The 27,849-nt window shown below is 43.6% G+C and overlaps 1 protein-coding gene across 2 annotated transcripts; it reads right to left on the reverse strand.

Annotated features, from left to right (window-relative positions):
- Window positions 1–2,096: 2,096 nt before the first annotated feature.
- Window positions 2,097–27,651, reverse strand: GJA8 (gap junction protein alpha 8). Of its 2 annotated transcripts, none has more exons than XM_065741918.1 (2): window positions 27,583–27,651; window positions 2,097–3,751 (listed from the first exon to the last, which is right to left on the reverse strand). In XM_065741918.1, exon 2 carries the CDS (start codon window positions 3,739–3,741, stop codon window positions 2,539–2,541), a length of 1,203 nt encoding a protein of 400 aa, XP_065597990.1. In that variant the 5' UTR covers window positions 3,742–3,751; window positions 27,583–27,651; the 3' UTR covers window positions 2,097–2,538. The 2 variants fall into 2 exon arrangements, with proteins under 2 accessions (XP_065597990.1, XP_065597991.1); XM_065741919.1 differs by lacking the exon at window positions 27,583–27,651 and adding an exon at window positions 27,379–27,434 and having other exon boundaries at window positions 2,097–3,747.
- Between the last annotated feature and the right edge of the window lie 198 nt (window positions 27,652–27,849).

Consider the following 27,849-nt stretch of genomic DNA (forward strand, 5'->3'; position numbering starts at 1 on the left):
GATGCTCTCAGTAAGGAAGAAGATGCCCCACACTGAACAGTTACAGATTTAATTTTTTTTTCCACCTCCAGGGAAGGGGTTTTCCAGATTGAGTGAACTCTGCTATGTTTTGAACTATTAAAATTATTATATCTTCTCTGTGAAGGAGAAAAGTGACACATCCCATATATAGTATAAATGTGCTGGTTTTGTTTTTCATCTAAATCTTTGCTCTTTCTGGGATTCTAGCAGAGTATTGAGCACAGTGGAATCTTTTCCTGTTGAAGACTTCTTTCCTCGATTTTCTTTTGCCACCTGCTTTTCATTTGTGCCAACTCTTCTCCTGTTTCTGTAGTAAGAGAACGGCTAGATGGTAGCATCCAAATTCTCCCTCTGCATTTCCCTTCACATATCCTGCTTTGTCATATTCTTTCTCAAAACTGAGGAGGTACATTCCAGTCTTCCTTCACAAGGAATTGTTTCTTAAAAACCTAACAGCCTTTGTCAAGGGAGCAAAGATTATGACAACAGGCTGCAAACCATGGGAAAATACACAGGCCCGAGAGGAGCAAAAGGAGTGATAGTGTAAAAACATACGTGGCACCGCTGCAGTGCTGAAGAATCCCAACACACCCTACAAACTTTATACATATGTACAGCTTACTTCATGCATCAGTGTAGTCCAGTCACCTTTGTGCCAGACCATGGCAGCTGCAAAACAAGGCACGTGAACTCTACCAAGCAGGTTAATCAGTGACAGAGCTGAGTGTACCTGTGGTTGCCTGGGCTGGGGTGTCGGACAACAGGACTGTGGGTGTGAGCCCAAGCCTAGGACATCTATCTCAGACACCCATCTAAGTTCAATGGGCTTTGGGTCAGCCCTGCCACAATGGGAGATGGCAGGGGGTCTTTTCTAGCTAATGGCAGGGTGAGTTATATGCATTATGCCAAAGACTGCTTTTTTTCCTGATTAGGATTAGAGCCTGCCCTGGGAACAATGGAACAGGCTGCAGCCCAGCAGAAAGAATTCGCTGAGCCGGCAGGGTCTGAGGTTTGCAGAGCAGAGCAGATGAGAGTGCATACCTGCACTTTTCTGGCATGAGGCTCAGTTTTAGAAGGGACATAGCTGTTAACCTGAAGCTTTAAACACAGTTGCATTGTCCCAGCCCAAAGGCGCTGCTGCAGTCCCGAAGGTAGAAATCCACAGACATTTAAACATTTGCAAGCACGTGTTTTTTCTGCCTTTTGTTACTAAAAAGATTTACTGAGGCTCTTAGAGTTTGCACAGTCCTGTTGGCACAAAAGATCTAAAAGATATAAGCTGAGATGCTACCTTTCTCTCCTACTCTAAAAGATATTTTGAAAGGCCTTGTTTTACTTGAGACTTTGGTATTTAACAGCGAAGTAGGCCACTGGATGGCTCCTGTCTGTCAAATTAAAAAAAAAGGATGTCAGAATTATCATTTCAGACTTTTCAAACTTGAACAACCAGTTATGCTTCAGAGATGCATAGTTACCTGTGGTTTAGATTCACAGGTGCCTTCAGAATGCTGTACCTGAGATTTGCTGAGTGCCTGTAAGTCATGGGGCTCCAGAAACTGAGCACATGTCAGGATCACGCTGTGAAGGCTTGGATTTGGTTTCATGCTCTGGGAACTGTAGCTGTCCCTTGTTTCACAGAAACCCTTCCACACTTGCTTTGCTAAATTGAGTTTCAGATCTTTAAGTCACAGGATTACATGTAAAAAATCTCACTTGATTTTTTTCTTCCCAGTACACTGAAGTACTCAGCTTGGAGCTGGATAACTCTCTTGGGAACAAATAATCCATCTGTGAGCATCTGCTAAATCCTAGAAGAGAGCTAGAGTTAACCTTGCCCACTGTCAATGTCACTTTGTCTCTTGTCAAGAGCAAAAATATTTGTGAGAAAGGGAAAATAAAAGTATTTTTACCTAAGTCCAATTTAAATTCACAGAGAAATCATAGACACTTTTGGTCTTTACTTTTGCAATAAAGAGGGGAAATAGTGCTTACTGTTTTAGTGTAGCAATGCTAAACACAGAATTCACTTTGTGAATTTAAATAATTGCAAATCCATGCCAACAGGAAAGGGGAGATCTGCTCAGCATGCCATAGGTGGAAACAGAAAAAGAAATAGTAGGTACAGTTGTTTATTAGCCTTCCCTTAGATGGCTCTAAGTGAGACAGATCCTCCCCACGTTCCTAAAGAGATATGGAACACAAAGCTTCCAGTAAGTACATTCACAGTAGTGACATTTGGGTTTCACTGCCACGTTAGGTTTTAAAGCACATCAGTTATGTGTACCATGTAGATATTACTGTAAGAAATGAGCTGGCATGTGGAAACAGGAAAATGTTCCTTTTCAAATGGACATACAGGGGAAATAAGGCACAGTTACCACAGTAGTACCTTTCCAGTTGAGAATCTCAAGATGAAATAATATTCAAATGATCATTTTAGCACTTTGCTTAAAATTCTTCTGATTCTTTCTCCTTTTTCTTCTTCTCCTTTTCATATGCTCCTCATATCCTGCCTCCTCATACAGTCAAATCATCTGACCTGGCCCTGCTGCTGGCTTTACTTAGCCTGCTGAGGGATCTCACATCAGAGGCAAGTTCAGCGGGTGCTGAAGGCCCTTCCACTTCATCACTCACCACCTCCTCCTCTGCTTTCTTCACCCCTGGCTCTTCCTGAGGTGCTGGCTGCTCCTCTTCTTGTTCCTCTTCCTCCTCCGCTCTTACTTTCTCCTCTTCCGGTTCCTTTGCTTGTACATATGATGGTAACCTCTCATCAAACGCCCTGGAGAGATCTTCCAATGGCCCCATCCCGATCTTCTCCTCAAATTCGTTGAAGGCGGATGGAAGGGGACTGGGCTCAACCCCTACTTCTGTGAGAGGGAAATAGTGGGACACTGGCTTTTCTTCTTCTAGCAGCTTGTAGCCTTTGGCCTTCGGGATGGAAGAGACAGCAATAGCGTGGAGGGGCTTCTCTGGCGCCTCCCCCATCTGCTCCTCTGCCGGTCTTCTCAGGGCCCTCCGGATCCTTTTCAGGATCAAGTGACTGATCTCCACCAGGTTAAGGAAGAGGGACACAGAGGCCACCACGAGCATGAACATAATAAAGATGGTCTTTTCCGTAGGCCTGGAGACAAAACAGTCCACTAGGTTGGGACAGGGCCACCGCCCACAGCGGTAAAGGGGAAGAATGCGGAAGCCATACAGAAAATACTGGCCAACTATGAACCCCACTTCAAAGAGGGTTTTGAAAATGATGTGGAAGATGTAGGTTCTCAGAAGGGTCCCCTCCAGGCGAAACTTCTTGGTCCCATCGGGGTTGTTGCCCTTGTTTTGATTTGGAGCTAGGGGCAGCTTCTCTTCATCCACCTCAGCTTGCTGACGCCTCTCAGCTTCCTCCCTCTCTTTCCTCTTCTCCTCCATGCGGACGTGGTGCACCGCGTGCCCAAAGTACACTAGCGAAGGTGTGGATACAAAAATGATCTGTAGGACCCAGAGCCGGATGTGGGAGATGGGAAAGGCCTCATCGTAGCAGACGTTCTCACAACCAGGTTGCTGGGTGTTGCACACAAAGTCTGACTGCTCATCTCCCCATACTAATTCGGCTGCTGTTCCCAGGATCAGGATGCGGAAAATGAAGAGCACTGTGAGCCAAACTCTCCCGATGACAGTGGACTGCTCATTCACCTGCTCTAAAATGTTCCCCAAGAAACTCCAGTCACCCATTTCTTACTGTCTAAGGAAAGAAAAGAAGAAAGAGAGTGACTACAAATTATGCTCCATATAAAAGCTTTCATGTTTTCCCACTGACGCTTGTTGTTACTTTTGACTAGTATTTCAGCAATATGCTTTGAGAACAGAAAGAAGATTGCTTGCTTCTTTGCTCTGATTGCAGTGATTTATTAGCAAGAGATGGGCTGGAAAGCCAGAGCAAACTGCTTGCCAAAATCATTCTTCCCTGGCTCTAAATGAGCAATTACTTTTGAGCCAAGGAGTGTATTTAACTCCTTTTCCAGATAGTAGTCTTCTGTGGTCTCTTGTAAGCTCAGTTATGTGTGCCTGCTTAGATTTTACACACGTACGAACACTTGCCAGCAGTACAGTAGAACACATTTATCAGCATGCAGAGCTGCAGTGGTTAGAATGAGTGAAACTTCTTCAGCAGAACTAAGCAGGGGTCAAGCAGATCTTGAATTGGGGCCCATCTTGTACATACACAAACATGCGCTTTCTATAGTTGCATATAGAAATCACTATGTTAGGGAATACCAGCAATAGCAACACCATTACTATGTTAGCGATAATTTGTAAGATTAATTACTGTCATATATACTAGTTTTTCTATACAGTAAATTATTTAGTGTTATAGGGGTTACTGCATCCTCTTCTGAAGTCAGTTGCCTCACTGACGTTGGAACCCACCTGTCATTGGGACCTTAGATACTAGCTCCTCTCTGTAAAACATCAGTGCTGCTATCTCGGGCTAACACAGAGCTGTAAGCCAGCTATAGATATCCTACTGGAAAGTTGATAATGTAGTTAATTTTTAAGTAATGCAGGTCAAACATTACATCTCTCAATTGAGATATTATTCCCAACCAGGACTTCATACTGCATATCCAAAACTTCTCACTGCATAACATCAGGTACAGGAAAATGAGAGCAGAGGAAACTCGTTTGGGATTGGCTAATTTAACATATTGCAGCAGTACGAAGACTCTGAGGAATGAGGAACATCACAGTGATCCAAAAAGATTAAATTGTGGACAATATCAAAAGAAACAGGTAACATTATTCATAAAATAGCTGTTCACAGGGATCTAAAAGTTCATCTCCTAGATGCTACCTCCAGCTACAGACTTCTAGATGAAAAAGCACACATACAGTTGCTGGGAGAATGTACAGTCATCAGTATGGAAATCTGAGTACCTCAACTTCCCTCCCTCCTTCAGATAGCACTGGGACATATTTGTAATCCCATATGTTATCACTCACCAGCACACACCAGTCTGTTTCAAATTCTGTGTGTACGTATTCACACATAGATGAACACACACAATACTGAGAGTTCTGTGGGTCTGGGGGATTTTACAAATTTTCAACCAAAAAATCCTTGTGATGTCATTTTTCTAAAACGCGTTAGACTCATTATTCTCATCTTCAAACACTTGAAACATTGAGCCCAGACATCAATGTTAGAAAATAAAGAGCAGAACGCAGCCCTTCAGTTTGCACAAACTCCTTGCATGCAGAAGTGGCAGACATATAATTTAATCACCAAAGAAAATTGCTACTTTGTCAGTCATTAAAGCTGTGTAAAGGAGTGTGTTAATGTCAGCACTTACATTAACAAGTCTAGCAGAAGATTATGCTGTTTACATACATTATCTAAACCGATTTAAACATTCTTTTTCTGCAGATTCACAGAGCAAAATATACCGCACATTAATGGTGTGCAACTCCGTAGAAAACACGACTACACACAATATTAGCCCCATCATCCCCCAGACACCACAGTTTACTACATCCCTTTCTTTCTTTGTGAGTCACACTGATACCCTTAAAGCTTGCAGCTTTCTACCTCTGACAAAACTCTGAACGCTTTTGAACTAGTCATGTTTTCCAAAACTCTGTCACAACCACTTTGCTTCCTACACGAGAGGCGGTCCAGTGTTGCTCAGTGGGTTCTTCAGCTGCAAGGAACAATTTTGGGTGGACCCCAGATGAGTGGTACAGCCAAACTCCACCTGCAATCAGTCAGCTCTTCTAGTCCCCCCCCAAAAAAAAAAAACAAAAAAAACAAGGGGAAAGCAACAAATGTAGGCAGTCCCCTCTTCCCTTAAATTGCCTATCATGAGGAAAAGAGGAAACTGCTTAAGATCACTCAGAGTCTACAAACTAATTATGTCCCTAACTTACATGGGCTTACTGCAAACCCCCACCCAGCAGTTCCAGATGCTGCAATCTGAGCACACTACCAGCAAGAAAGACTCTACAGATTAAGGACGTTGAGCAAGCAACTTGCCACTGGGAAAGGTTCCACCGAAGAATTGTGTCCCCCTCCTCTCCTGGCACTCTGCAGTGAAGAGTGAACTTTTGTCTCTTCCCTTCCCTACCCTAAAAGTCCCAATCTTGTCGCACGACTGAACAGATATGACTGAATTGGCTCTGATGGCAGGTTTTAGTTGCTGTGCAATATTTAAGCTCCGAGCCAGACGGCTTTATGAAGTGAGTGACAGTTGGTGACGTGGGGAACAATAGAGGGGAAAAAAAAGTAGAGAAAAAGAGGCAGAGACACAGAGAGGAGAATCCACTGAACATGAAAAAGCAGAGGGGGGAGAAGGGCAGGCAATGGGCAGTGAAAATCTAATGCATGCATAAAGGAGAGTTTGCATGGTTAAGCAGGGACCACAGCATCTCTGCTGATCTGCTGTAGTTCAGCACAACTCTGTGTGTCTCCACTTGCTCGTCTTTAGGTGTCACAGTGTGAGAGGTGAAAAGGGAGCATCCACATCTCTGATGGTGGCAGAACTAATTGAACTAATTTGCTACTTACACACAGCTCCAACAATTGAGTCTCATTGCTGACTTCCAGCACTGGTGGTCACTGGGGCATCACATCTCTGACATTCTTAGATACTTTGGTCTGGTCTTTGACATCTTTCAGCAGGAAAAAGAAGCGGTATGGAAAAACTAGATCTTCCCTCAATATTAACCAAAGCTGAGAAAGACTTGTTTTATGACCTAGACTTCCGGAGTCTTTGTTCTGCTTAGTTTATCCTCTAAATGCATTTTGTACATACATCAAAAATGTCTAAAACAAACTGTTTTGTTAAGGTGTGTATCCAAATTCCAGTAGCCTAGCAAACAGGAATGTTACCTCAGGCATAGCCATCTGCAGAAATGCTGGAGAGCCCACAGAAGAGGAAAATCTCATGTTCAGTAACACATCCTCAATACAACTAACTGCACGAAGTTTTGATTGTGAGGCAAAGTATATTGCTTTATTCTGAGGAGCTATTTTGGTAGTTTTTCTGCATGAATTGCTTAGAACATGCTCTTGGTGCCAAACTCTGAAGAAAAAGGGCATTAGGAGATACACCAAGCAATGATATAAGTACCTGGCTGATAAAGTGACAAATCAGCAAATCCTCCTCCTTTACACAAAAACATCACTGAAATTAATTTTCCAGAACAGCTCTGGGAGATTCTCTGTTTCTAGAAAAGTTGGAATTTGAGGGCCACAAAATTCTGTATCCTCAAACCAATTGTTTGAGGTCTCTTTTCACCATTTCTGAGCATTTGTGCCCAAGGAAATGCAGTACTTCAACTGTAGTCTTCCCAAACAGCTTCAAAACTAAGTTGCACAGTGCCTCTATCCAAAGAGCAACTTGAGGCATAAAGAACACTTCTCAGACTGGATTTCAGAGAGCTAGAGGATAAATGAGATGGAAAATAAGAATATTTTGCAAAAGGGACAACTTTAGAGAGACAAAAGAAAAATCAATCTCTATGCATAAAGTTGGAATGAAGGTCATATTTTGAACACCTTAATAAATCACTCTCTTAATAAAGAAGTAGTAGAGGTCTGGCACACGACATTTTTCAGCCTGTGCTATATAAAGCATAGAAAAAGGCTTCCTGGCAAGAGGACACACAGAGGAGATGATGCGGGGGCCCAAAAACACACTGTGATTAAGAACAGGCTCCATTTGTTCAACAAGAGGAATCAAAATGGTAAGGAAGAGTAAGGAATTCCTTTCTTGCTTTGTTTTGCTATTCACTGCTGAGGTTAACTATGATAAGTATGCAAGCAACTGGTGATCATTGCCACCCTTGTCCTCTCTTTGGGGAGCAGTTAAAGACAGAAGACTAATACAACCTGTGGCTCACATCTTTAAAGAATGCCTGCAAGCTGTGGTATCACAAAGACAAAATGGTTCAGATGTTAAACTGCCTGTCTCTATTCAGACTAAAACTGTCCTTTTGAAAAACAGCTCTGGCTGAATGTGTATATCCCTTTCCTGGGCCCTATCTCTAATAAAATGAGCCAAAACCCAAATCTGGTATGTAACTACATGGCTACAGTCCATCTTTAAATTACATCCAGCTACTGTCAGATACATTCCCCATTAACCTCCTATACTCCATTTGCAAACAGAGTCCAAATATCAAAGACTTTCTGGCGAGTTGCAGAACATTTGGAGGACGTAGCTGATGCAGAAATCACAGAATCACAGAATTGTAGGTGTTGGAAAGAATCTCTAGAGATCATCGAGCCCAATGCCCCGCTAAAGCAGTTCCCTACAGCAGGTCACAGGAAAGCATGCAGGCAAGTTGCAAGTATCTCCAGAGAAAGAAGACTCCACCACCTCTCTGGGCAGCCTGCAATGATATTCAAGTCACTCATCTTTGGGTACATGTAACTTCTTTCTGAATTATCTGAGTGTCTCTTTGCTGTCATTACAGTGCAGAACCTTTAATACAGGAACTGTGAGTTTGCTGGACATGAGTGGCTTGGGAAAAAGCACCTGACGTCTTCAACTGGTTTCCTGAAAAAAGCAAACACTGAGCTCTGGACCAGGTTCTCCAGCTAACTAGGGCCTCCTCTCCTTCCACAGGACAGAAAACAGTCTAAATGAAGATGGCAAATGAGGAATTCCTCTTGTATTGGTACTCCACAAGGAAGTAGTTGAGATGGCGATGGAGAGGAAAGAATAGAGCATGGGAGAACAGGAAGAGCACCTGATTCTCAGCCATGCGAGAAGTGCTGGAAATCAGGGCTGCTTTTCTAATACAAAAGCAGCATCTGTGAAAGAATGGAGTAAAGACCCATTAAACCAAAGGTCTGCAAAGAAGACCTCAGAGAGCATGGAACATCTGGGTGAGGCTGCACAAGATCTGCAACACTAACAGTGTCCAACCAATAGTGGGAAACACTTCCAACCTGTATACTTGGCCCATTTTTTATGCTTTCATTAAGCAATTTATAGGATTGCTGAGAACATATACCTCCAAATACCAGTGCAGGATATAGTCATGGCTAATGCGAGTAATATTGTTATTGGGAATTCTTCTTGCCTTGAAAAGAACCATGGAGATCTCCCACACTTTTAAGACTATATTTTCTTCACAAAGAAGTCTGTTTCATTGAGGACAGTGCACAACAAGCTCATTACCTTGGACTTCAGGATAGCAAACCTTGGCCTCTTCAGGGATCTGCTTGATAGCATTCAGTGAGATAAAACCCTGAAGATAAGAAAGGCCCAAATACAAGAACGAAGCCTACAGAGAGCAGAAGCAAGGACAGGAGCCTGGAAGGAATACAGAGAAATTCTCTGAGCGGCCAGAGATCAGGTTGGGAAAACTAATGCACTTGATAGGATTAAATCTGGCCAGGACATTAAGGACAACAGACAGGCTTCTGTAAGTACCTCTGTGGTAAAAGGAAAGAAAATGTGAGCCTTCTCCAGAAGGAAACAGGGACCAGATGAGATGAATCCACAGGTTCTGAGAGAACTGGCAGATGAAGTTGCTGAGCCAATGTCCATCATATCTGTGAAGTCACATTCCCACTGGAAAAGGGGAAATAGAATGTCAATAATTAAAAAGGGAAAAAATGGAAAACAAGGAGCTAAAGGCCAGTCAGTCTCATATCTCTGCCTGGCAAGATCATGGAGTGTATCCTCCTGGAAACTAAGCTAAGGGAAACAGAGGACAGCAAGGTGACAGGTGACAGCCAACTTGTCTTCACTAAGTACAAGTAGTGCCTGACAAATTTGGTAGCCTTCTACAGCAGGTAAGGGAATAGCAAAGATATGAGGAAGAAATTATTTATTCAGAGAGCAGTGAGGCCCTGGCACGACTGCCCAGAGAAGCACTTGATGTCCCATCCCTGGAGGTGCTGGGTTGGATGGACCCTGGGCAGCCTGAGCAGGTGGGGGCAGCCCTGCCTATGGCAGAGGGTTGGGGCTAGGTAGGCTGTGAGGCCCCTTCCTACCCAAATCATTCTGTGATCCTATGACTTCTTATCATTGAGCTGTTTTGATGTTGGTCACCAAGCTCCCAACTCCTAGCACCACTGAGACTGTAAAGTCTCCACTGCAACTCAGCCATTTGCTCACAAACTACGAGATCACTTGGGGAATGCGGGATTTTTCATTCCAAATGGATTTCCAACACAGACATGATGTCAGGACAAGGCAGGGCCGTGCTATTGAACAGCTCTTTTCATGCATGATAGCAGATTGTGCAATTATATAGTGCACAACCCTAGATAATGATACCTCTCCCTCAAACAAAGTTATCTTCTCCTGATCTGCTTAGCTAGAAAGTGGCACATGCTTCCTGTTCTTCTGCTGAACACATTAACCTTTCACTTATGGCTGAAGCTGAACACTAAACATATTAACCTTCCCTACAGGAAGCTGGAAGCTCTACACAGCTCTTATTTGCTAGATATTGCCCAACTTAACGGACACTTGTTTTCTAGGAACATGCTTCTTTGTCCATCCTTGAGCCAAAGCTGTTTATCAGTCTGATAACTAAGAGTGAGAGTCTCACCAGCTTTCGTCTTTTCTCTACCACCTACTGAAATCAGAAATTGTTTAAATTTAGCCAGCACTGGACAAATGTTTGGGCAGAAGTCGCCATGCCCCTGTAAGGCTGCTACAAGTCAGTGCCCCTATTTTTCTGAGATTTTTTCAACTTTGCCTGAAGTTCACCTTCTCTTCAGAGCCCTCAGAAAATCAGGGAATATATTTTGCTGGGAAATCACAGACAAAACAGAAAGAGAGGGAGAAAAATATAAAGCACCGAGGAGGGAAATTTGAGAAGTATGCAAGTAACAGGAGAAGAGGTGAAGGCAGGGTTGGATTATGCTGAGACTCAAGTGGAAGATAAATACTCACGGGAAATATGTTTTTAATTTATAGGATGGAACAAAACCAGACAAAGAATAAAGATAAGCAGAACAAAAGTGGAATGTCTTTCAGTATCTCTCTAACGTAAATGCAGCTCTGTTCTGAAAATTATTGCCAAGAGAGGGCATGGGGGATTACAGTCCAGCCCGCTTAATTGTGATACCTAGAAAGATACTGAAGCCCTTCACGAAACAATCAATTCATAAGTAGCTAAATGAAGATAACATAATAAGAAACAATCAGGAGGGAATTCTGAAGAACAAACACCATCGAACCAGGCTGATTTCCTCCTTTGGCTAATAGGCCTAGTAGATGGGAAGGAAATGGTAGATACCAAGTACACTGATTTTAATGAGTGATTTGGAAATATCTAGATCACAAACTCGCAGAGAAGCAAGCAGATGAAGTGACTATGCAGAGGTGGACAAGTTGAAGTACCATAATCAAGGGTAATTGTGAGGGCTTCACTTTTCCAGCTGGGAGGACCACATCCCTGAAGTTTTGGCTCCAGGATTGCCCAGCATTTCCATGGGAGATTTGGAAAACAACAGAGGGGAAAACTGAAAGGATGACAGCTGGGCTGAGGGGTTGCCATCTCTATGAAGGTTGGGGGCTGGGGGATCAGAATTTGACACGAACACAAGGCACTGCAGAGTTGGCCTACCTTCTGGAAAGGTGATGTATCAAGATACAATTCAGAGATGGTGAGGGCATAGACACCAACTGCACTGGTCCAAAGGAGTCGGCCTAGATGACCTCTAAGAGTCTGTTCCAACTCAAATGCTTCTATGATTGATAACCATTTTAACAGCAGTGCAGCCTAGAAAGAGCTGGATTGGGACTAAATATGAGGCTGTTAAGCAAGATTTCCACAGGAAAAAAAAAATAAAACAAATCTCAAATATAAGGGGAGTTTTGTGTATAAGACAAAGGAAGCAATTATTCAATACCGCTGAGCTCTCAGCAGGTACAGTGTGTCCAGTTCCAAGCACTGCATTTTCCAAAAGATGTAAACAAATTGGAGAGAGTTCAAAAAAAAACAAAAAAAAGATGAGATGAAAAAAAATATATACTTATAAGGAATGTGTAAAAGAACTGGGTTCATTTTCTGTAGGAAAGGAACAACAGGAGGGGAAGCATGATAACAGCCTTCCAGCACATAAACATTTGTTACAATGGGTGGAGAGACTGAGCAGTTGTCCTCCACATTCGTCAGAAGCAGAAGAAGAAATAATCAGCTTAATTTGCAATAAAGATGATATAGCTAGACATTAGAAAAACACTTTGCAACAGTAAGAATAGCAAAGCACTGCAGCACACTGCTCAGGGAGGCTGCAGAATCACAGGAGGTTTTTATGAAGAGGTAAACAAACATCTGTTAAGGATGATCTTATAAGCAGAAAAACAATCGTGGAGGCCTTCTGAGGTCTTCAGCCTGAGAATTTTATGATTTGTTAGCACCTGTCTCAGAGAAATAATCTCAGTAAATAAAAAGTATCTTGCCATGAACTCTGAAAACTCAGCTTGGACATCCCGGGAGTTCCTGTGCCACCCAGTGCAATGCTGAGCTGGACAGATAGCAACTCAGATTGGGAAGCAGGTGTGCTGCGTCAGCACTGTGTTCCACCAGAGCTAATTACCTTCTCTCTGGAGTAGGGCTAATTAGCAAGGGCAGCGTGAGGCACATGGGTGCCATGCCACTTCCCACACTAGGGCTAGCTCACGCCAAGCAGCAGAGGCATCTCTGTGCTGCACTGCCTGTCCTGCAAGGAGGGCTGTGCTCGAGGAAGCTTTGAGATGGCAGTTGCTTTGTTCTTCGCTTCAGGAATCAAGAACGGCTCTGAACGTGCTGTGGATTTAGAGCTGCGTGCTCCCTGTAACCCCATTTCAACCAATTTGTTCTCCTGCTATAGCAACTGTAAGATTAAACACCATGCCTTGTTTAGGGCGTTTCATCTGGACGCTGATGCTAAACATGAAAAACAGGGTGCATATGACCCGTGGCACTCCCAGCAAGAACCTCTTTTTTTTCCACACAGTTTAGCGCTGACCTTTTCCAGAGACGCTGATTGTATCTGAGGGAAGGAGCAACAGGAGCCACCCACCTCGTCCCGGTACAATTGGTGGAGTGGCATCAGTAAAGCAAAAATAGCCAGCAGCCTCTGCCAGGCGGCCTCTCGGGCTGCTGCAGCCACTAGCGGGCACTGTCTTCTCATTCAGGCACGATGAGGAACCGGAGGAGACCGAGGGATGCGATGAATGAGAGAAGGCACAAAGTGCCTGTTACGTGTGCCTGCACCCTGCCCTTAGACTTTCTCTGCGTATGCAGAACTAACACAAAGCAAACACAGAGAAGGTGGGATGATGCAGTAATATCTGCCCCAAATACCGTTTTTAGGCTACTTTTTTAATGGTTAAATAGATGGAGTCAAGCTGATGCGAAGATGACTCCTGCAATATCAATTTTACCTATGGAAACACTGTCACTTTAGTTGAAAAGGCAGGAGTATAGTCTGCATTTGCCAACACAGTCTGTATTTTGTCTTGAATTTGTATCCCTCATCCTTTATCCTGTTTGTCATGTATACCAGCTGACCTGCATGACTTCCCCTTTAATAACAGCACAGTTAATAAGATCTGAACCAAGCTTAAGAAAAACCTGCAAGGCAGAGGAGATAAGCTGTCACTTGTCACATGTAAGAGTACCACAGCAGCAGCACAAACACGGCTAGGAACAGAAGAATCTCAGATGCATGACTTCACAGCTTGGTACGACTTCATTTAAACCTTGTCTAAGCTTTGCAGACCTTTACAAACAGTGCTTTGCTTAGAAATTTGAACTTCTCACCCTAAAGCAGATGTTATTTCTGAATGTGTGTACTGGACAACCTTGTAAGCAAGGTGTACAAACATCACAGAGCTATCATACACAAAATGGTTGGACTAGATGATATTAGTGGTCTTTTCCAACACTAACGACTCTATGAAAATGCCTTTCCTGGGTCTCTGTGTATCCTCTTTCCCATCCTCTTTCCTGGCTCCTACCTAGAACCTGCCTCCTGATGTGGAGATGGCATATCAGCCAGAAGATACTCTTGAGAATACAAGCAAGTTGCATATGTAGGCGGTCCCAAGACTCAGTTATCTCTATGCATATATTCTAGGTTATGCTCCTTCCACACTATTGAGATCCTCTTCAAATAGATGGACAAATTGCTGTCAGAAGCAGTGAGGTACCAGGCCAATCACAGAACATGTTGCTTACAACCAATCTGAACTATGTAAAGTGGATCCAAAGAAAGCAGTGACACACACCTGATAATACTTCTGGTAATAATTAATTGCTTAATGCCTGCTAGTATAAGAGGAGCTAATAATATTTCCCAAGCTCTTGAGAGGATATTCATGTGTTTGTTTAAAAAACTTCGATAAGACAATCTCTTAACATTCTCAGGCACAAGATGCTGGAAGGGACCAAGCTTTTGAAGGATCTGAATGAGTGGGCACATCCGGAAACACCCTATGTTCCCTCCCCATCCACAGGGTTTGTGGCCCTCCAGCTTCTATAGGGAGCTTGTTCCCTGCTCCTTTATCCCTTCTTGTGAGCTCTTCTAACACCAAGGCCTGCCTCACTAAGTGGTTGGCTCAGGGCTCTTGGGAGCGTTGTCACCACCCACTCTCTGTCTTTATCTCCCTGCCTTCATTTCCACACCACAGAACGAGGTGGTGGAGGTGCATACAAGGTGTGGAGGTGGCTTGGGATGGGGCAGCATTGGGAATGGCAGAACAGACTGCTATCCCTGTGCTCCCAGTCCTTAAAGATGCGCATACCTGCCGTGCACTCTGGCTGACCTCAGCTTCCCATTTCCCACAGCAGAGAGTGTTCCCAGCCTCTCTGGGGAGGACATCCGTGGGGACGGTTCCTGTTTCCCTGCCCTTCCAGTCACTTGCCTTCCTGAACCTGATATGATTGTTTCTTTGGGCACAGAGTAAAGATGCCAGCAAGGAACGGAAACTTCTCATGCCTCAGCAATTTATTAAGAAGAAAAGGAGGTTATTGAACTTGGAAGCTGTCAAGCCAGCCGTTCTCTTTTCCTGATCAAGATGATAACCTGCTCATCCAGATAAATCATCCATCCAAAGGGCTTGGGCACCTCTGAGGCAGTTTGACCTCAAACTAACAAACAGGGAGGTGGAAGGAGGAAAGGACTGTTTGTGTGCAGACCTGCCAGAAAATCTAGATGCTAAGGCTGAAAGGCTTTCTAATTGAAAAGACCTTCAGAGAAGCACAATATAGAAGTCCACTCTATTGTAATACATCCTCTTTAATTGCATACAGTTGTGGCACCCCTTTCCATTTTATATTCAGTGAGGCTTTGCCTGCCCTTTAAAAGACCACAGCTATAAGAAGTTAGAGAAGATGCTAGGATGGCTCATATGACTCGGTGTTACAATTGATGCCTGCAGTCCTTACAAAGATTGAGCGGGCAGAAGTGAGTTAGAAAATGAAAAGGCATTACCTGCTCTGTTGCTTGTGACTTTGAATTGTGATTTCCTAATTAGCAATACCAAATATTTGTGAATTAGTATCCTGGTAACTGGAGCAATGACTTGGGTCTGCGACACACAACTCAGCAACACTGGGACAGTTGGTTATTTGAGCACTGCCTAGAGAAAAAACAAACCTAAGTTATCATTTAGTTTGACACATGTTGACGTCACTGTCTCAAGAATGACCTCAGGGATTCTTAAGTGCTCTAAGAAGCAGCCTCATTTAAAAAACCTTAAATCCAAAATGACCAAAACTTGTTTTTCCCTTCACTCAGGGGTAGCACTGGTAGAGATGAGAGAGCGGTAGTGAGTTTATGTTGTTAAAGGAAAGAAAAAAGTCCGAAGAGTTAATGCCTTGAAGGCAGTGTGCTTTCAAGAGGCCCATTTCCTGGCCATGATGGGAATGGCAGTGTTTAAAGAAGAAAACATGAATAATGATTGGGGAACTGATTAAAAACTTTTACTAGTCCCCAAAAATACACAATCCACAGTAAAGAAAGAACAGTGCAATGATTAAAGAAAATAACACAACCAGATTTAAAAGAGAAGCTGTGCTGGCTTTAAAATAAGTAGAACACATAACAGGTAAACAGAGGAGAAACTGAATATAAACCAGAAAACGGGAATTAGAAAAAACTGATGATGGAGGTAAAATAAGGGAAAAAAACACTGACAAAGCTTTTTCTTTCTTTGAAAGTAAATTAAGAATAAAATGAGTCCTGATCGCGGTATTGATTCTTTATCAGATGGAAATGTTAGATTGCTCAATAATAATGCAGACAAGACAGATGAAATCAATAAAAACTTCTGTCCTACTGCCAGGAAAAGAGTCAATGAAGATGACATGGTTGATGACACGTCTATTCCAATATCATCTCAGAAGAATTCGATACCATCTACTGAAATCAGGTATTTTACAGTCAGCAGGACAGGATACCTTGCACTGAAACTCTATTAGAAAAATAAAAACAAAAACAAAAAACCACCAACCACTGAAAAGGAGTTCTCCACTATTTGAGTCAATTTTGCTGTACCTCTTGGTGCAATGGAAGAGGAAGAGCCTGCAGTGTGGCATTTTGTTAAGACCACATAGAAAGGCGTAATTGTGGTACAATTGTGCCATAACTGTACTTATTCATAGACAACTACAAACCCACAATACGCTCTCAGTTCTGAGCTGAATAATGAAATAGTTAACGTAGAACATGGGGAATCATGATAACAAGGAAGGAAATGTAAGTAGGTACACTCACCCCTGGGAGTACAGAAAATTCATCCCATTTGACTGTACAGAAAAGTGCATATATTGTTAAATATAGCAAAACTGGTGCAGTATACTTAAGATCCTGGAAGGCAGTTTCCCTTCTATCACATGGCAATTTGATTTCAGAACTTGCCTGACATAAGATAATTGTCATTAAGTAGACTATTAATGGCTTATCAGACTGGTCCCAACATACAATTAAGAATGAGAAGTAATTAAGTTTAACTACATTTGTACCAAGATCCTGGAGGGTTTTGGTCCTTGGACTCACAATACTTTTAGTCCGCAATCTGGAAAAAAACAGTTGCATTTGCAAAACGTTTAATAAGACCAGGAGACATCTGAAACTTGGAAAAGGGAGCAGCTGATCTAGTGCACCCTGCACAGCACAGGGAGCTGGGAACACAGCTTTGCTTTAGCACAAAGAAGATCGTCTCCTGCACATGCACAAGATCAGCTACAGCTCTGCTGTAAGGAGGTCTGTCCAGGAAGAAGTGACTCTGCAGATGACCCTGAGCTCAGGACAGCTAAGGAGCTGCATATGAGCTTGCAGTGCAACACTGCTTGAAAGGGCTAATGCAATTCATGGGTGTACAGGTAGGGGCAAGATATGTATGTATACTGCCTCAGTTCTGATGTATATTCTCCAATTTTCTTGATTGTCCTCTACTGCCAAAATCTCACCATTATCTCTTCTTTATTCATCAAACTAGAAGAAGAAGAAGAAGAAAAAAGAGTGTTTATTTTCTAGTTCAGAAATCATCTTGTTTTAACTACCTGCTGGTTCAAATGAAGAATTTATCTCCTTGGACATATCTCCTTCTCACCTGGAACTGATCATTTGAGATCTGAGGTCTACCCATCTTTAGTCCTTCTGCCAGAAATACACTGACTATGAGGAAGCTCAGGAAGCATCATCACAAGCGGTAACATACATTATCATCCTGTAGATTTTTGCTCATGCATTTCAAAAGCTGATCCCGCCTGCGAGCAATATCTCATCTTTCAGTTCTAGAAAGATAGCACCTGTCTTTGTCTTTGCTAACCATAGAAGGCAAGCGAGAAGCAAATGAGAAGTGAGAAGACCAGAATTACTGACAAGCAGAATGAGAATGGCCTCAGAAAAAAAAAAAAAAAAGGATAAATATGCTGCCCAAGCACAGTGCACCTATCAAAGGACAGTCCAGAGACTACTTGAATGTAAACCACATCTCCTTCAAGCTTAAACAAGAAGATTCCCCACAAAACACCTAGGTGCATTTGTATCAAAGGGTATAAGGTATCAGCAACTGAGCTGCCCACAGCAGACTTGTATCTGTCCACCACAAAGTTGCCAGCAATTTTCTGATTATTATTGTATTGTTTCAGCTCTATTGGAGTATAAATTCTGGTATCAGTGAGCTGTCAGTAAACCCACAGATAGCCCTACAGAGACTTATGAGCAGCCAGCCACTGATCACATCCCTGAAACAGACACACATGCAGAAAAGTACTCTTGCAAATGGTCTTGGATGCAATTTGCTGTACGTATTGCCATGCCTGTTGAGAGTCACATGACTCTCCTGCAAGTAGATTTTAACTTATAGTTGGAAATTAGCACTGGAGTTAGCAGGTCTCATCAGTGCCAAAGACTTCGGGCACTGATGAATCACAGATGACAGAGGTTGGAACCACTTCATTTCCTGCAAACTAGTTCAAGCACTGTTATACTCAGAGTATTGCCTATTAAGCCAAAGCATGGAAAACCTGGACTTATCCTAGAAACATCTATCCTGGGAAAAGTAAAGGCTGCCAAGAAATTATGGGTGTTGATTTCTGATCTTCTTTTCAAGAAAGGATGCAGACAGCACAAGCCCAAATAGGAAAAATGGTAAGCAAGGAGAGTCCAATAGACTTGAAAAAGTAACATAGGCTTTCTCCTAGCACAGGGAGGAGGTTCAGGCTGAAACTTCTAGAGTCAGCACTGACCTCAGAGAGATGAACAGCCTCACAGAGGGAAGATAAAATTTCCATAGACTGCCAATTAAGGAGAGCTGTGAAAATGCCAAGTGCTTCTGACAATGTCCCTTTTAGGTAAGATATTTACCAGTGATAAAAGTAAAGATGGCCATACACAGACCACATGACTCTGACCCATGGAACCCACTGCCGTAGAATTGGGCCAGCAAGACAAAGGACCACGTTTATCCAAGAGCACTTAAGCTTTCAGCTGCTGCGTGGGTGCAGGAAGGGGAATGATCTTCTCGGGAAGGGTCTGTATCTGAACAGCATAGCTTTCGCACTGTGGGGACCAAGTGTTCCTTTTGAGTCATTAACTCAGCTATTTTGCACAGTAATAAAGCCTAGATAAGGAAACAGCCAAGAACAGCACAGATTGCCAGAGAGGGGTGGGGTAGAGCAGAGGTCCCTGCTTCAGATCCTGACAAAGCTGTTCACTTTTATTCCCCACCACAAGATAGCGGCTGTGGTGGCACAGGTTATCAATGACCAGAGCAATCCAGTGCCACTGGAAACAAACCCAGGGAATGAAGCCATGACGTGTTTCTGGCAAAAGCCTTCAAAGCAAAAACTCTGAGGACTGGGGAAGGTCTCTTGGGGCCCCAACTTCACTAACACAGCCGTCCTGACCATGTGCTGGCTCACAGTGATAACATTGTGTGTTGAGGTTGGCATGCAGTCCAGGTGAAATCATGAGTAGAAAAGCTTCCCAACCCTGCGTGGCCTCAGCAGTCACGTTCACAGCTCCTCGCCCACCTACCACCCCTCAACAGGCTCCACCCAGCACCCTCCTGCACCCACAGGGGCACTTTGCCCTTCCTGGCTTTCTTCCACAAAGCTGGGGTAGCTCTGGCTCCAAAGTAGCCATTGTATTTTCTTAGGAAATACTGCTACATCAAGTACCTGCACATACTGACCGCACACAAAAGCCCAGAGAGTCTGCTGGCACATATTCTTGCCCCATTCTTGGTATTGGTTAGACTTGATTTTAAAGGCCTTTTCCAGCCTAAGTGTTTCTACATTTTTTACACAATCACACCAAAATGCCCATTGGTGAGAGAAAAGAAAACCTTGTTACGCAGGTGAGAGAAATGCATCTAGCCCATGCACCCTTCTCCCAGCAAAGATGGGGCCTTGTCGCTCCCACTGGGGTCTGTCTTCTCCCATCCTGTACAACACAGCCAAACCCATGGGAGCAGTGCAGACAGTGGAATAGGACTCTGGAGATGAGGGGCTGGTGGAAGGTTGAGAGTGACGGCAACTTATCTTGGAAACACTGGTGCTCACTTCCACCACCTTCAGTGGTGAAGATGGCTGCCAATCCCACAGAGCACGATCAGGGTAGATGCTTATCTGGGAAACAGGAACAAAGTGGGGTCAAGGAGAGCTATTGGAGCATTAAGATTTGAAGATTAAAGAGGAAGAGTGATGTGGCTTGGTTGTTTGCAGGCCATTTGTAAAGAGCAGGGTGAAAATGAGTAACAGCTTGGGTTTAGAGGGGATGTCTTCTCTTGCTCTGAGGGCCAGCTCTCAATCATTTGCCTGCCAACGTTGAGACAACCTCAGACTGCAATTGCAGAAAGAACTACTGTGATCACTCAGATTCACACCTTAGAAAACCTGAGCCAGAAGTCTCGGCAGAAATCCTTTCCATCTCCACAAGGGTCTACTTTCTGACAAGAATCTAAGTAAATTAAAAGCCACCTTTGAAGAATCCTCCACAATCCTCAGTAAGAGACTGATTACAGAGAGCATTAAAAAGTTAGTTCTCTTTTGATGCTTTGAAAAAAAGTTTCAGATCGAATCAGTTATTGACTCTTTTTTCACTTGAGTCTCCTAGAACAAAAAGTTTGTTCTGCATATAGATATAGGTATACACACACTATGAAAGGTAGCCTTCAGCTTTATTTTTCCCTTCAATTCTTTGAACTCTTTCACTGGAAGGCTCTCTTCCAACACCCAGGCATATTCCCTGAAACCTCTCCCATCCAGGAACCACCAACAAAAGCACTAAATAGAGTACATGGGAAGTGACAATGTTAGTACTAAATGATACACACACCCAGTCTCTCCTAGAGCTATTCATCCTGAAGTTATTTACCAAAAGCTGCACGCATTTCCCCAGCTACGGCACCATCCTGGAATTCTGTTGTCAGCCAGTGAGCCACTCCAGTCCCCATCCTTCCTTGTCACTGCTGCTCAAGACAAACTCACTAACTGATAAGCATAGCCTGTATTCCTTTTTCTTTGACATGCGACTTGCAACAGCTAATGTTATGCTTGGATGCATCTTTCCAAGGGAACCAGGCTATTGCAATGTCTTTCTCTTCACTGCCTTACTGATTTTTCACTCATTACTACCATTCAATGACTGTTTCCCACTGTCTTTCAGGTGATTGATCGTAGAGTTCAATTATATACAGCAATAAGAGATCAACTTTGAAACACTTGTTTCCCCTTACAATTGAATAACCCCATCCATTTGGGAAGTGACACATTTCCTGTAAAGTTCTAACGTCGGCCCCACAAGAACCACCACCACCACGAATTTCTGGAAGCCCTGTACCAGCGCTACCCGTTCCTAATTCAGCCTACCTTGTTTAATTGGATGTTTTAAAGTAAAAGTAACCATCTGATCCATGTTTCCATAAGTGGGCCTCTACTTCAACAGCAGTTTTCCCTCTCTGGTTGGGGATAAAAGTAAATGATTTATGATTCTTGAACTGCTGCTGAGATCTTGTCTGTCAGAGGCATAAAATATCTCAGCAGAACACAGGAACATGAATAACTTGTTCTCAGAGTGTCTGCAGCACTAATCCTTCATCTGGCAAAGCTTATGCATGCGATTAACTTCGCTGCATCACAGGAGCTAGTGACAATGCACAGTAAAATACATGTTTACAGTTTTTAAAGGAACGGGGGCCCAGGAGAATGCCAAAGGGAAGACGAAACAGGAGGTTAGAGTGTTGGAAACTTTCCTTTACGCTGTTACACAGGCCTCGCATCTTTTCAGTTGTTGAGTAAATAGATAGCAGACTGCATTCCCACGGCCTGACTGCTTCAGGTGCGTTACACAAACTACAAATACAAACACAGATTCCCTTACTCCCAAGTGATTTTGAAGGTCAGTTGCTGAGTAATGAATGAGAGGAGGCAACACCCTTGGATGATGAGATTCATGAGGAAAATTGTGCGTTGTGCCCTCCCACGAAGGAGAGCTCATGGATCTGACATCACACTGCAGCTCTTCCATCTGCAATGGAGTCTCAGTTGCCTGCATCTATAAGAGCACCTGCATTTTGTTGTGGATCAGTGTATGCGAAGGAGTGAAATCCACTGTCTTTGGTGTAAGCAAAGGATCCAAGTGACACAAATCCTTCCTGGAAAGATGCTTTCCCCAACTGTCTGAGCTGGCTAATGCAAGAACAACTTACCTCCTATGAGATTATATCTTAGTTGTGTGTAACACTCTGGTTTCCCACATCATCCAGGCAGTTTGTCCATTTCTGTGTCAAGCTAAGTGCCAGAGGGGAAGCTAGCACACTGCAGGCTGCTCAGGTTTGGTGTTTCTGCTTGAGAGGACAGGTGTGGCTAAACGGTAAAACAATAGCCGTTGGTGTCAGGAAACACCAACCACTGCAGCATGCTACTAGATATTGAATCTTGAGTGACATTCACTTTGGTCTCTTGATTAGGACCAGGAAATACAGAACAACACAAGCATCAGCAAGGAAATACAAGCACTTCCAAGCATCAACATCCTGCACACTATGCACTCCAAGATATAGTGGCCTACGGCAAGAGACTCATGAATATTTCTAGCGCGAAGAACCTATATACCAAGAACAGTTTCAGAGACCCAAGTTGCAGAACCACTGCATTCAAGCTAGCTAGAAGGGTGAGGGTAAACAGCATCCACGGCTACTACGTGAAATACTTTGTGATCCACCAAGCAAAATATCAAGTACCAGAGAGGTCGTAGATGCCTCATTCCTGAAGCCATTCAAGGCAAGGCTGGATGTGGCTCTGGGCAACCTGTAGTGGTTGGCAACTTTGCCCATGGCAGGGGGGTTGAAACTAGATGATCTTTGAGGTCCTTTTCAACCCAGCCATTCTATGATCCTATGAAGTACACTCCTTTGGTCATATATTCCTTCAGGTTACTTTTGGCAATACAGACATCATAGAATCAAGGAATTGTTCGAGTTGGAAAGGACCCTTAAAGGGCATCCAGTCCAACTCCCCTACAGCTCCATCAGGTGCTCAGAGCCCTGTCCAGCCTGACCTTGGGTGTCTCCACAGATGATGGGGCATTCACCACCTCTATCGGCAACCTGATCCAGTGCCTCACCATCCTTACTGTAAAAAAAACTTCTTATATGCAATCTAAAACTCTCCTGTTTCACTTTGAAACCATTTCCCTGTCCTATCACAACAGACCCTGCTAAAGAGTCTGTCCCATTCCTTCTTATATCCCTCACTTCAGATACTGAAAGGCCTCTACCAGATCTCCCTGGAGCCTTCTATTCTCCCAGCTGAAGAGCCCCCAGCTCTCTCAGCCTGTCCTTGTAGGATCCCTTAGGTCATTTTTGTGGCCCTCCTCTGGACACACTCCAACAGGTCTACTTTTCTCCTGTACTGAGGACTCCACATCTGGACGCAGTACTCCAGGTGAGGTCTCATCAGCTCAGTGTAGAGGAGCAGGATCGCACCTTGGGAGTCCCATAATTTCATGTATTTGCCCCCACAGAAGTCTTTAGAATAGTTAGCTGAAAAAAATACATAGCATATATGGCACGTACTCCACACCTGGGTCATTTTTCTGTGTATAATAAACTGTTTATACTTCTTTCACACCTTCCTAAATTATTTTTCTTCATCTTCCCATCTTTATATATTTTTGACTCCTTATCCTGTCTCACTCTGCTTCAGCATGACCAAACTTTTCATTTCTTTACTCTGTGGTTTTTTTTTCTTCAATACATATCTCAGTAGTATTTGGATGGTATGGAAAAGCAGGCATCTTGTAGTTACTGTTAGAACCTTTATGATTCATACGGTAAGAGCCTGTTTATAGCCTTGAGCCTGCAAGGGCTTCTGGAATTTGAAATCCTTTCTCCTTCCATTTTCAGGGCAAGCAGCTGAAGAGACCAGGAATCTTGCCTCCCATCACAGATATCTTTGCCTTCCAGATAGCAATATTACCTTTAGATCCCGCAGTTCAGCAAATGGGCTATCATATAACCCAGTGTTTGCCCAGCCTATGCAATCTGATAGGCCACCTACATTGTAGAGAGTGATTAACATCTAAGAACGGATGGGAGGTGACCTTCCACACAGCCATGATATATTTTTGGAAGACCAAGGCAGAGTCAGAAGGGCTTAGTAAACTCTTTGATCATGCAAGTTTCTGGTTACAAGATAACCACCACTATCCTTCCCATAACTCCATTTATTCTTGAGTATGTGAATCCCCATCCCCATTTCTGCAGCATTAGCACCTACTGCTACACTGCATCTTTCACTCAGCTACACCACGATCCCTCAGCAGTTCCAGTAACTCACTGCCCAAGTGCTCTGCTTTCTGTGTTTGATGACATGGCCGTGTGCTTTTCTTGCTGCAAACTCCACTTACCTTCTGCAGCATCCCAATCATTTGACATGTGCAAGCACTCGACCACAATCTGAAAACTTTTAAGTACCCTTAAAAATCTATAAGAGAATCCACTTATTTCATGCATTTTTCATAGCTCCTCTCATTCTCCCCTCAGTTGTTACATTCACATCTGCTGCTAACCAGCCTCATTTTTAACAAAGCACAGCATGAGCTAGAGAAATCTCTATGTCTGGTGGCATTATAACATCAGGAGTACTCCCCCACTCGCATTATCTCCATGTCCCGCTTTTTATTTTCTCTCTTCCCTTTTCCTTCTCCTCCTTTCATTTTTGCTGGCACGAACAGTTACACTAGGACTATTGCAAACATGAGCTGGCTTCTGCTGAGCACAGCAACAGCTCAGCTAGTAATTTGTATCCCCTCACTGCCACAGGTTGGACCGAGCAGAGGCGGCTGATGCTGTGTGCTGCAGAACAACCCCAGGAGATAACAGCACCCTGAAGAGAAGACATAGGCTGCCCATGGGAAGACAGTGACATGACTTCTGCAGGACACAGACATCTTGCACTTGCTTCTAGCAGGGAGCAGGGAAATCCCTTTGAAAGCAGGACACCACCTTGCTGTCCTTCCTGGTCTAAGACAACGATGAAGATTTCTGTCAAGAGGGAAAGTAAAAAGAGCCACGTTGGTGGTGGCGACATCCAACAGTCCACCAGTTAATATATTTTGCAAGACTAGGAGTTGAAGGAAAGAAAAAGAACAAATGAAGTTCAACAGTTTTTCCCTGTGATCTCAAATTATAGACTTGAGGCACAATACTGGTGAGGTGGTTTCAGTAGTTTACTACTGGTCTCAAGAGCTAACAGGATGCCAGGTGCCCCACTGATGCACGAAGGCCTTAAGTGCACAGCTGCCTAACTCCTAGACGTGTAGCTATAAGTATTCATTTCAAGGGGAACTGTATGCTTATTATCTCAAATGTATTGCGCTTATTGATCCTGCGCAGTATGAAGAGCATTAAGGAAACAATGTTGAAGTGCAGGCAAAGATATTCTGAAGCCCTAGAGAAAGGCATTGGTGTGTGAAAAGATACAGAAAGAGGGATCAGAAAGCACTTAAACACTGTTCTGGAAGAGAGTGAGTATGAGGGGACAGCACCAGCTGTGAAACATGGATACAGAGTCCACATGGAGAGGATGAAACCTGACAGAGGAGCCACAGAAGGAAGATGAAGCTGAAGGGTGAGAAGGGGAAGGCAGCATATCTCAAGGGTAGTACAAAAATGTGCGGCAGGAGGCTGGGGACTGCAAGCAGCACAGCAGTAACTGAGGACAACAGAGCACTTCACTTTGAGGAGGTAGGCAGAAAGTCAGCCATTCAAGAAAAAAAAACTGAGATTTGATGGGTCCACATGTAAAATAGAGCTCAGATACAGTAAAATATGTGGTAATCTGGATATCACTCACAGGGAGAATAGCAGAAGTACTGGGGGGTAGCAAAGAGAAGTGGCCTTGGGAAAAGACCCAGATTTCCCTCATATCAAGATGTCAGAAATTATGGGAGACTGAAGAAATGGGAAGAAGCCAGAACAAAGAGATAGTAGTAGTACAAGATGTTGGACAGAAACAGCAGAAAAAGCAGAGGGGGAGAACAGAAGAAGAGAAGGGAAAAAGAAAGGTCAGGAAAGAGCAAAGCTGCTCAGAAAAAGATAGAGATTTCTAGAGGTAGCTGAGGCAACAGTAGATATCCCTGTGAGAACAGCCTTGGGATTACAGTATTTAAAGTAGACTAAAAGCTATGCAAGCAAGCAGTGGAGCAGAAGGAGCTTGCCAATGATGATGTGAATAGAGAGAACACAGAAAGGTTGTTCCATCTTGCAGAGACTGCAGCACGTGGAAATGATTGAAGGGATGACTGTAGGACTGGTGCCATATATAAGACACACAGTTGTAACAGTCAGTGGATAACAGCACAGAGAAGAGCTGCAGCCCCAAGAAGAAAAGAATACGAGCAAGATTATTTTCTTAATAAGGATGGAAGACTAAAGAGGCAAGTCAAACTGAATTTTTTCATTGAAACGTCTGTTTTGAAAAGATGATCCCTCCTCTAAAGGAGAAGCCCCTTATTTCAACTTCCAGGGCTTAAAGTAGTTGGGCCAGCAGAGTTGAAATTGCACCTTCAGCCATGGAGAAGCGAAGATCTTCATCTCCAAGTTCTTCGACAAAGAGCCTTCAGCACAATTTCATTTTATTTTCCAAAGTTTTTCTTCAGCGAGGAATTTTAGCATCATGACTTTTGCCTCCAATTCAGGAAGTAAAGCACTAGGTCTAGGATTATTATTATTTCAAAACAACATTTCAAACACCCAAATTTCCCACTCAGAAGGAACATGCTTCTTTCCCAACAGTTCCACTACAGCTTTCACTGTTCTCCTCTAGTGGAGAAAAGCTGTACACCAGTCTGGCACCATTTACAGGCTCCAAAATGATGTGCCTGCTCAGTAGTAGCTGAGTTTTTATATTCAGAGTTCCTTAGTTCAAACCTGTAAGGAGGGCAGTCTCAGGAGTATCACTGCGAGCTGCTTGTTTGTAATAATAATCCATTTTCTTTTAATCGTTGTGGGCCTACAGGTAGAGGTCAGATGCTCAGAAATGATACCCACTCGTAGCGATGATTCAGGTCAGTACGAGAACTACTTCATACCCCAGCAGAGAGAAATAAGAGACTTCTGAAATACTGAGAACAAAAAAAACATGTGCAGTCATTCCCACCTCCACGGTGCTTATAACCCTAAACACTAGTACTCCGCAGGCACATCAGACAGCTGACATTTCCTACTCCAACAGGTTCTGAAAAGCAATAGTTACCCCAAGTTCAGCAAACCCCTATCCTAACGCAACATTCCTGTGCTGCCATGCCGATCGCATCAGTAGATCAGCACCTCTGGTCAACACATCTTGGAAGCTCCTCTGCCCCAGCCTTGTTTCAGGTTAGAGCCTTTGCTTTATTACCGTGATCTAGATGGGAGTTCCACACCAGTTGCCGGCTGCCAGCGATTCAGGCTCTCATGCTCTGCAGTGCTTTCTGCAGAGCTGCTCAGCAGATTACACCAGCGATGGCATTTTATCAGCGCTGCCATGAGGTGAGTGCAGACATGATAAGGAAGTGTTAAAAGTCAACGAGGTGCCATTGACAAGGATTGAAGCTAGACTCACGCTTCCCCACCGACCATGTGTGCACTGAAGTTGTGCAGTCCAGTCGCCTTCTCACCAACTGTTCTTTGGCAGGCTGCACATTTCATCCTCCCTTTGTGGTAAGCAACTGAGAGTAGATACAGCCAGCTCATCTCCACTGGAAGCAGCCACAGCATCGGGCCTGTAGGAAACAAATCCTTTCTTTAGAAACCCACACAGGTTCCCTGGGTGAGCATTAAAGAGATTTTTTATCATTCAGATATTCTGATAGAGGGTTAACACAGTTGC

The sequence above is a fragment of the Cyrtonyx montezumae genome, unplaced genomic scaffold (genome assembly GCF_038088225.1).
Source record: "Cyrtonyx montezumae isolate F1298 unplaced genomic scaffold, pur_monq_1.0 scaffold_3, whole genome shotgun sequence".
Classification (NCBI taxonomy): domain Eukaryota; kingdom Metazoa; phylum Chordata; class Aves; order Galliformes; family Odontophoridae; genus Cyrtonyx; species Cyrtonyx montezumae.